Raw genomic sequence first — 9,893 nt, 5'->3', positions numbered from 1 at the left:
TGAAGTACCCCGATGGCCTTTTCAGCTAAGTAGATTTACTTCGGAACTAGCTATATTTATTATGTATGAACTCGTATGCCAATCTTGTTAAAAAAATCGCAAAGTATTTTACTATTTTTTTGCAGTGATGGTATTTGGTATATTTAAGTATTATCTGTTCATAAAATGATTTTTTTTAGATTTGTAACTTAGATGTACAAGGAAGTATTTTGGTTTTGTTTTTTTTTTGTACGGACGGTACCGTACATGCGCAGTATCCGGTAGGCAGTAGTCGGTCGAGGTGCTGTTATAAATAATCGTCAAACGTTTCTTCTCCACACCCTCACATTAGCGGAATTGCCACACAAGTCCTCTCCGCTGTATGCGCCAAGTTTCTCCCGCCGCGATGGAATCCGGTTCAGGAATCGACCACTTCCAAGAACCGGTCCATGGGCACGAGGACTCCAACGCCGCCAATGGGGCCCCGAGCGCTGTGGCAGCCGAAGGCGGCGGCGCCGATGCCTCCTCGCCGTCACCTCTCCCTGCAGCCCCCGTCGACCGTCCCCAAGAAAGTGCCCGTGAGCAGGCCGGAGGCGGAGGCCGCGGCACCCATGGATCGGGCTCCGCCGCGGCGGGGGCCAACCTGAAGGCCAAGGGCCCCGGCGACATTCCTCCCGGTCCAAGCTCCCCCGACCGCGCCGGGCCATCCGGGGCCGGGACGTCGAGCCCCGAGTCCCTCGACTCCAAGGAACTGTTCGAAGTCTTCGCACAGTTGGTACGAGATGCCGGGGCCGAGAAGAAGAGGTGGACGAACAAGACACCGGACGAGGAACAGGTGATGGCCCGGCCCGTATCTCGTCCCGATTCGCGATTTCTTGGACTTCTTGCAGTGCGTTCTTGAGCGTTTCTTGGTTTCTCCCTCCCGAGCAGGTGAAATCGGCGCGCCCCAAGAAGAAGGGGCTCTGGAGCAAGCTTAAGAACCTCTTCACCCGCAGGAAAAAGGTACGGCCTCCTGAATCTCGCCCCCTCTTGCTCGCTCGCTCGCTCGCTTGTGATTTACCGGCTTGTCTGTGCATTTGCGTGCCAAATGTGAACCGGTGAAATCTTGCCAAGCGCGCGGAATCTTTGGGCCGAGAGTGTGCCCAGCATTCTTGTACCAACCTGTTTTCGCGTAGGAATATGGAGTCGCGGTTATGGTGTTCTTGGTATCTGCTTCTCCATGACCAGTTATTGTGACCAAGGCAAGAAATTATGGTTATGGAATGATGATGTGGCTTCCTAGAGTATAGGAGGAATCTTGGACAAATGTTAGAGGTAATTTGGTCTTTTTATTTTGCCAAGACCACAGACTTCCTTGGACAACTGTTGTTATCGGGTATTTAATCTAGACATTTGTTCGAGATGGCATAACTGGACATAATTTCTGTAAACCATTGGGCATTTACAAATAAAATCGTTGACCACCTGCACTGCAGTTTTTCCGGAGAAGTTCACCATTTGGTTGATTGGTACCTGGAACTAGCTCAGAAGCCTCAAACATAATTCATGTAGTAAAAACTTGGCAAAGGCAAAGAAATTTTGGATGCGCAGCTTTTGTGGTCTTGCTATTACATTGTTGTTCATTAATTCCATTCATTTCTTACTCCCTTGTTTCTTATTCTGAAATGTTTGATCCTCAGTGCAATTCTGTAAAGTTGTTTATGTCTGGCAGGATATCTAGATTTTAACCCATTTTCTTGTCGAATAGATTGTAGATAGAGAAGGAAGGCAAATATATTCGGAACGTGTGGGTCGCCAGGTTTGGCTTCATTTTGCCTGTTATAATGTTCAAAACAGAAGTGTATGAATTATCAGGATCGAAATCCTAGATTGCAGCATACTATGTACAATCAACTGTTTTAGAGATGATGTTCTCTTTTATGGACTAATACTATATTGTTGTATGTTAACTCTTGGATATGAACCGTTGAAATCTTGGGGATGATTTAGAGTAACAGAAGCGGAATCTTTGGGCCAAGAGTGTCCCGAACATTGTTGTACCAACCTGTTTTTCTGTAGGAATGTGGAATCAGGATTGTGATGTTCTTGATAGCTGCTTCTTCATGTTAAATTCTGGGACCAGTTATTGTAATCAAGGCCAGAAATCTTGGCTATAGAATGATGATGTGGCATCCTAGAGTAGAGGAGGAATCCTGGACAAATGTTAGGGATACTTTTGGTCTTTTGATCTTGCCAAGAGCACTGTTGCTTGTTGGTCTTATCGCAGTCTGGTATGATATTTGAAACAAATGGCTTGTTATAATTTCTTGAAGTCTGAAAAATGTGGGGAAATCATGAGGTCATGTCCCAATTACTGCAAAATTTTCGTAATATGAGCTTTCTTTCTGAACAAATGTTGTTACCTGAAATTTAGTCTAGACATTTGTTCAAGATTGCATAACTGGACATAATTTCTGTAACCATTGGGCAGTTAAATACAAAATCACTGACCACCTAGTCTGCAGTTTTTTATTGCAGAAGTTTACTGTTTGGTTGATTGGTACCTGGAACTAGCTATTACACAAACATACTTTCATGTAAAAACTTGGCAAAAGCAACGAAATTTTGGACTCACAGTTTTTCTGGGCTTGCTATTCAATTGCTCTTTAGTAATAGCATTCATTTCTCATTCCCTTGTTTCTTATTATGAAATGTTTGATCCTCAGTTTAATTCTGTAAAACTGCAAGTCTGGCAGGATATCTGGATATTAACCCCTTTTCTTGTCGAATAGATTGTAGATAGAGGAGCGAGGCTAATATATCTGCAACATGTGGGTCGCCAGGTTTGGCTCCATTTTGCCTTTTATAATGTTCAAAACAGAAGTGCATGAAATATCAAGATCAAAATCCTAGATCACAGGATACCATATACAATCAACTGTTTTATGGATGATTTTCACTTTTATGGAAGACTATATTGTATGTTAACTCTTGATTGTGACAGTCTGATAGAACCTGAACTGTCTTTGTAGTGTCGTTTGGTACATCAGACGTTAATGGATATTTTCTTCTTTTCTTATTGCACAACATGATAGAATTAGTACATGTTAGTGGTTTCATATATTTTCACAGCAAACGGAAACCTGAAAATTGGAATGAAAAACAAAATTTCCATCACATTTGAAATATGTTTTTTCCATCTTCTACTCGGTGTAATTTGAATTCCCGTATTTGCGTGTTCGTTGCAGACACTTCCTATCACTGAAGTTGGTAATCGTTATCGTGCTACCGAAGATATGCCTATTTGTGTGGATCTTGATGCCTATTCCAGAATTAGACCGGTGCTTGGAGATGGAGAGTGTTTCTACCGGAGCTTCATATTTTCCTACCTTGTAATTGTCCTCTTTTCTTTTCCTTAGCACATGATGTATCTTTAGTTATATAGTTCTATCTCATTATGTGAATGTCCAACAGGAGCAAGTTCTTGATAGGGAGGACACAGATGAGGAACACCGTCTCCTTGCTACCGTTGAAAGACTGTCTACGGAACATGCAAATCTTGGATGGGACTCTGAGTTTTGCAGGAGCCACGAAGTAAGTTCTCACCTTCTCCATGTTTATTTTTTCTGAGATAAACAGGCTTGTAAGGGATTATTCTCTTCAGGTTACAGTAACTTCAGGTTGGATCTGGCATCTCACTATCTTTGTTTTGCCATTTGCAGGAGATGCACAACTGCTTAACAGTAGTGGCATGCCATCACAGTTTTACACACTGTTGGCATAAACTCAAATTCGAAGTTTACTGTAAAGTTAACAACCGAATTCTAACAGCAATGAAACCTTAAGAGAAATCTACTTGCAAAGGAACAATGAGACAATGTAAAGGGGCAGAATAGAGTTGTATGCTTGTTTCGTCTGAACACAATTGATGCACACATGCTGCTTCTTATGGTGTAGCCACCTCACTGTTCTGTTATCAAATATTTTCTTCCATAACTACCTTGCCGCAGTATGGGCATAATGACTGAAGCTTTTCAGACGTATTGTTCGTGTTCTTTCATATTCTGTAACTTATTGTTGTAGCCTATGATAGGCAACGATTATCAGATGTGAATTAATGAGTTGCTGATTCTTTCAGGCATTTAAGGAGCTGATAAATAAAGTAATGGAATGGAAGGGACAAGGCAACACAGCATCACATAACAGGTTTTTGATTCGCTTTGTTTTCTGCAATTTCATCATAGTATCATGGCCTAGTGCGTTCCATCTCACTCGCATAATATCTTCCTTTTGTAGCCATCGTAAAGCGAAACTTCTCAAGTTTTTCAGCACCTACGATACAACAAACGACAGTGAGAAAAAACACCCTTGAACTTATCTTTCCTCCAGTTCATCATAATTTATGTTTCTGACAGATCTTGTTGGTTAGTTTTTGTTTTCCTCAGATTAGTAGTAGCTGTCCAGATATGCTCGCACAGCGGCCAGTATGGAAATCTTATTCCTGGGCTCGGAGAAGATTACAGTCTGAAAGATGTCAGTATCCACATCTCTTCCCTTACATTACCTCCTGCTGAATTTCCAATGTATCCACTCTTTGATACACGGTCACTCATTTTTACCTGACCCATTGCTCTACGAACAGTGGTGCTTCCAGAACGTCACCTTACCTCGTGAGTTTACGGACCATGTTATGATGACGGCCTTGGCCACAGCGCTTGAGGTACCCCTCAGACTGGAGCGACTCTATGGAGGAGGGTCTGCTGAAGATAATATCTACACTGGTCCTGGAGCTGTGAGAGTGACCTTGCTGTACACGGGTAATCACTACGACATCATCTACCCATGCGCTCCTCCTGCCGAGAGTTCAAGTCGACAGGATTCCCAGAGGGAAAGCCCTGCTGGTTAGAGTTCAAGTCAACAGATTCTGCTGTGCTAAGTTGAGTTTGACTGCTGCCTATGAACGAGAGCGTTGCTGAGGTGGTAGAGTTAGACATAGACTGATTCAGTAGGGTTAGGGGTAGGCATAGCATACCTTGTGCATTCTTCTTCTGTTGGCCCAAACTGCTGGTTCGGATTGATTGATCAGAAGCTGCTCCCTTGTCTGAAGAAGAACGTGTTTTTTATTTTGTTTGAATTGTTGGCTGGTATACAGAGAATCTTCGGCGGTATCAATGCATCAATTGCTCTGTCGTTTCTTCAGGAGGACACAAGGTATTGTGACTCGACATGTCTCTTTGGTTGCTTGCCCGTTTTCTTTACAGCAATTTGGATGATCTTGTGTATCCTGATTTTGCATCTTCCCACCAGCACATTTTATTAGCCACTCAAACATCGCTGTGTTAAGTTGAGTTGGGCTGGTGCTGATCACAGTGCAACCAGGTAGAAATTCAGCAGATTTTGCTTCTGTTGGGCTGCTCCGCTGCTGCCACTGGATTGAATAGTTGGCTATGATTGTTGGTTTCCCATATAACATCGATTCCTCTCCTAGATTAGCAGATTGGCAGAGGGATATATGATGTTCGTTTTTTTTTTGGATAAATAAAGGTTTGCCTTGGTTCATGGCAACGAACAGGTTTGTCACCTCTTCATCCGTGAGACCACTTCTTGTCCATGGTACACTGCCCCCAGATCCTCGCGAACGCGGTACAGAGGATACGATCGGCACAATGTGTGAGGGGTGTTCCTACTCTCTCGACGAGGGAGGGAAGGGATGCTCCGCCCGTGTCGCCATCCTTTTGGGCTGGCCTCTCTCTCTTCAGATTTTTTTTCTATTTTTTAACAAAAAATGTTTAAATTCGAAAAATGATAAACTTGAAAAACATTAAAAAATGTTAAAATTTTGAAAAAGCTAAAAAACACAAATCTAAAAAGTCCAAAATTCAAAAATGTTCAAAAACTGATGGGCAAAAATGAAAACTAGCAAAACCGAAAGAAAATAAAAAAATAGCATAAAACCGACAAACCAAGCTGAAAACCAGCAAAAAAAAAAACAAAAATCCGAAACATGGTAGCCCCGCTGATGGGCTTGGCCCAACTGGAGGTTGGAAGAGGGAATGATTTGGCGTGTTGGCCATGGAGAGAACATAAATGCTTGGTCGGAACCTTGGATCCCTAGGGGCTCGACCCGAAGACCGACTGCTACCCAAGGCATGTCGATCAATCACTACATTCAGTGAGCGTTGACCCTATGGGACTGATTGACATCAAGTAACTAAGTGAATGCAGGCGAAGCGAGGAAGACAACCACGGAAATCTACCGTATGATTAAGGAAAAAGTTTATTTTGAACCCTGAACTCGTAGATGGAACCTTGAACTCTAAATCCATGTCATTCGTATCCTGAACTTATCAATCCCGGTCTAAATCAAACCTTGAACATGTTTATCTAAGCAAAATATAAAATTATAAATTGCTACTTACAATGGCCCACATGTCATAGTCAATGTCTCTATTGGCTGGAAAGAGTGCCACACACTAACACGTGGGACTCGGACGTCAGCATGGGAGATTAAAAGGAGAAAAGTCGTTCACTCGGCTCTTCTAGCCAGTGTGTTGAGCTACATTTTTGTTCAAGGTGGAGGCTTTGCTTACATGTTTTTAAGGTGGGGCATCACCGCAGGTAGGAGGCGGTGTGGGATGAGCTTGGCGGGGCGCGGAGTTGTAGAGACAGGCCGGTGTTGAGTGCCTCGTGAGAGGAGCATCACGTGGCGGTGGTAGTTGGCCGAGCTGGGCTCCTGACCGGCCCTCCCCATGGTCCTTCAGATGTTGGTTGTCCCCATGAACTTCGGTGACCCTCCCCAAGGTCACCAACGTTGTCTTAAATTCAGTCGAGATGTCGTCCTTCCACAAGGTCCTCGAGAATGTGGCCTGTAATATCCCAGGTATAGAGGCTACAAAAATAAAGAATAGAGATGTGTGCATTACATTCATGCATAGAAAATCCGGGGAATTTTTGCGATTTCAAATAAAACTTGTCACAGTAACCAAAGTTTCACTTGACTTGATGGAATTGAAGTAGCTCATCAAGTCAAGCGCTATAAACCTCAATGTGACCTTTGCTAAATCCTTGTTTTGGGTAGACATAACTTGATCCATAGGTTGGATCAAAAGGAACTAGAACTATTACACAACACTTTAAGTGAGGATTAAATATCAAATCCTATAAAGGATCATAACATGGTATTCCTTACAACAACACATTCTTTAAGAATCAAACCCTAACTTATTAACACTTAAAGGTTAGCAACTACCTTTGTGTGTAATTTAATTCAGTTCTAAACTTATTACCAAATAAGGGAAACCACACGGTCTAAAGTGCATAAAAGCCACACATTCTTATTTAAATCATAACTTATTAAATATATGGAATATCATAAAACTAAATCTGTTTACATTACGAATTATAGTTCAAACTATTTGAATAAAACTAACTATGAGTATTTTGAAACTCATATGATCATGCTTTTGTGAAATCAAACACCAACTATCCAAAATTGAGGAATAACCCTCAACCTTGACCTTTTGACCAATATTATAACATAAATCCAATCATATATGATATGGTGCATTATTTACAAGTATAAAAGCATTCACAAGACATCTAGTTACAAATGCCACTTGGCTATCAAAAAATAAATCATATGAGAGGATAATGCTCATGCCACATAGGATGAAAATATCTACATAGATTGCCTCCTAAGCTAGGCCACCTCATGCTCAAAGGATTCCTATGGATGAGAGCATGACAACCAAGCATCTTATTCATCAAATTAAAACAAGAGTCACCCACCTATGTGTCATGATACTAGAGCTTGCCCAAGCCTATAAAAGGAGCCACACCCTTCATCCACTTGATCATCTAGTACCATGCTACAAGGATACCAAAACCTTGAGACCATCCATACATTAGCTAGGATCAAGATGAAGAAGCTAGGAGGTGGAGGCATACCACAAGATGCAGGTTTATTAGATTTCCTGAAGAACAAGCTACAGAAGATTGCAAGGTAGAATTCCTAGGCAGACCATATATTTACAAGATCATATCATCATATTTGGAGTAGAGCCCTAGGATGTGTCAAAGTATTGAGAAGTGAGAGAAGTTATAATACTAACCATAGCCATGTTCATACAAGAATACTAGAGAAGTACTAATCCTAGTTGTTCAAGTCAACATTTGATCTTGTAGGTGAGAACCCTATTCCAATAGCAATACCTTAGAAAACCAATTCCATAAACATCACAACTTGGTATTGATCATAAACTCTAAGAATCTAGGATGAGTGTGATGAGTGGAATAATACAGAGAGATTGGTGAGGAATAAGTTGATCATGTCTAATGCATGACCATGCTTTGTAGATATAGAAGATAAGCTAAACCTGATGTGATAAGAAGATATCATCCATCACATGAAATGATAGGTATACCATTAGTAATAAATCTTAGACCATTCCTCATATCTTGAGTGGAGAAGTAATGGCATTACACTTGAAGCCTTGGTTATCCAAACACTTGAGACAACCCTAGTATTGACTTGATCCAAGAGTCTTATCAGTGGTGAGGAAGAGCAACCCTAACGAATTAAACATGGTGTGAACTCATACCTATAGCCTAAGCCCATATCTCAACCCTAGTTTGTGAGTCACTTGGGATCATAAGTAGAACCTACCACACCTCATGTCCACTTATGTTTCAGTACATAAGCAAAACCCTTTAACATGAGATCCACTCCATATAAAATATCGTTCTCTAACTTGTGTATCATGGATCACAAGTATAAACCCAAGCCATATATACCACAAGCTTAAATGCCAATTAGGTAATTAGTGTAAAACCAATAGGAAAACCTAGCTTTTCATTTTAGTGGCCAAACTTGTTAAGTATCATACACCTCAAATATTCATTACATGAATTACAAAAAAATCACATGTGTTAAGTAACCATATTAATAACTTTAGAATAAACCTAAACTAAATTCCAAGCCCTTAGAAAAATAAGAACGTAAAATCATGCTCACAAGATTCTATTCTCAAATAAGAAACCAAATACTAATATTAGTCTTGTAAATTAATTCTTTACAAAAGGGAATATAAAATAAAACTTTTACTTATCACTTGGTGATGGTATAAATCCTATCAGAATAATTTGAACTCCAAAAGCATAAGAAATTGGAATCATCATTCTTCACATACCTAATTAAATATCAAGCCATAATCAAAATTTGATAATACTAATAAATTTACAAAATATTTAAGGTATCTATTTACCATCTCTATTAAATTCTAGTGGAAATTAATCCAGCGTAAAAAAACCTACCAAACAAACAAGAATCTAAATTAGAATTCAAACAACAAATTCAAAATAGAAATTTAAAACAGAAAATAAAACAGAAATAGAAAAGAGAGGAGAGAGGGGCTTACCTTGCCTGGCACCGTAGCAGGCCACAGCAACCCAGGAGCAGCCCAGCACCACCTCCACGAACCAACCCAGCCCACGTACCTCTTTGGCTAAATAGTAGAAAAGCGAGGTCTTCTTCTTCTCCATGGTCGACAACACGACGAAGCTCGCTGACCACGTCCTCGTCGACGATAAGCTCATCCCGGACGTCGTCAGTCGTTCCAGAACCACGCCCAATCCTTCTTGCGTCCGAGCCTATCCTAAAACATCATGATTCACGCCCGAAACCCTAACCGCATGACCACCGCATCCTGGACGCCAGTAGCCGATGCTCACCATCGTTATAGACCTCTCTGGGAGCTATAAATAGGAGGGGAGGATCGCCGAGATCTCCTTGATCTTCACCACCACTCCATTCCTACTCTAACCCTTCCTATCTCTCGCATTCTTCCATTATCTGTCGCTGACCACCATGGCGCCGTCGACTGGAGCCACCCAGAGTTTGTAGCTTAGTCGAGGAGGAGCGCCTCGTCGAGAGGAGC

General features: G+C 41.4%; 2 protein-coding genes across 3 annotated transcripts; both read left to right on the top strand.

Annotated features, from left to right (window-relative positions):
• Positions 1-385: 385 nt before the first annotated feature.
• LOC124670891 lies at positions 386-3,812 on the top strand. The gene is made up of 7 exons (XM_047207357.1): positions 386-814; positions 910-981; positions 1,727-1,777; positions 2,751-2,801; positions 3,207-3,350; positions 3,433-3,552; positions 3,681-3,812. The coding sequence occupies exons 1-7, from the start codon at positions 386-388 to the stop codon at positions 3,801-3,803; spliced, it is 990 nt and encodes a 329-aa protein (XP_047063313.1). The 3' UTR covers positions 3,804-3,812.
• A 69-nt stretch (positions 3,813-3,881) lies between these two features.
• On the top strand, positions 3,882-5,160 carry LOC124677062 (ubiquitin thioesterase otubain-like). 2 transcript variants are annotated; one of them, XM_047213059.1, is made up of 5 exons: positions 3,882-3,998; positions 4,097-4,164; positions 4,255-4,310; positions 4,388-4,491; positions 4,601-5,160. In XM_047213059.1, the coding sequence occupies exons 2-5, from the start codon at positions 4,124-4,126 to the stop codon at positions 4,862-4,864; spliced, it is 465 nt and encodes a 154-aa protein (XP_047069015.1). In that variant the 5' UTR covers positions 3,882-3,998; positions 4,097-4,123; the 3' UTR covers positions 4,865-5,160. The 2 variants fall into 2 exon arrangements, with proteins under 2 accessions (XP_047069015.1, XP_047069014.1); XM_047213058.1 differs by lacking the exon at positions 3,882-3,998 and having other exon boundaries at positions 4,050-4,164.
• Positions 5,161-9,893: the final 4,733 nt, after the last annotated feature.

This window comes from Lolium rigidum, chromosome 7 (assembly GCF_022539505.1).
Source record: "Lolium rigidum isolate FL_2022 chromosome 7, APGP_CSIRO_Lrig_0.1, whole genome shotgun sequence".
NCBI lineage: Eukaryota > Viridiplantae > Streptophyta > Magnoliopsida > Poales > Poaceae > Lolium > Lolium rigidum.
This window is presented reverse-complemented; position numbering and strand designations above follow the sequence as displayed.

Bases quoted from the DNA above. Each gene is read 5' to 3' on its own strand.
- LOC124670891 (XM_047207357.1), top strand. From the start codon at position 386: ATGGAATCCGGTTCAGGAATCGACCACTTCCAAGAACCGGTCCATGGG. The intron at 1,778-2,750 runs GTTTGGCTTCAT...CTTGTCGAATAG, and splicing joins CGGAACGTGTGGGTCGCCAG to ATTGTAGATAGAGGAGCGAG. The intron at 3,351-3,432 runs GTAATTGTCCTC...AATGTCCAACAG, and splicing joins GCTTCATATTTTCCTACCTT to GAGCAAGTTCTTGATAGGGA.
- LOC124677062 (XM_047213059.1), top strand. From the start codon at position 4,124: ATGGAATGGAAGGGACAAGGCAACACAGCATCACATAACAG. The intron at 4,311-4,387 runs GTGAGAAAAAAC...CTTGTTGGTTAG, and splicing joins CTACGATACAACAAACGACA to TTTTTGTTTTCCTCAGATTA. The intron at 4,492-4,600 runs GTCAGTATCCAC...CTCTACGAACAG, and splicing joins AAGATTACAGTCTGAAAGAT to TGGTGCTTCCAGAACGTCAC.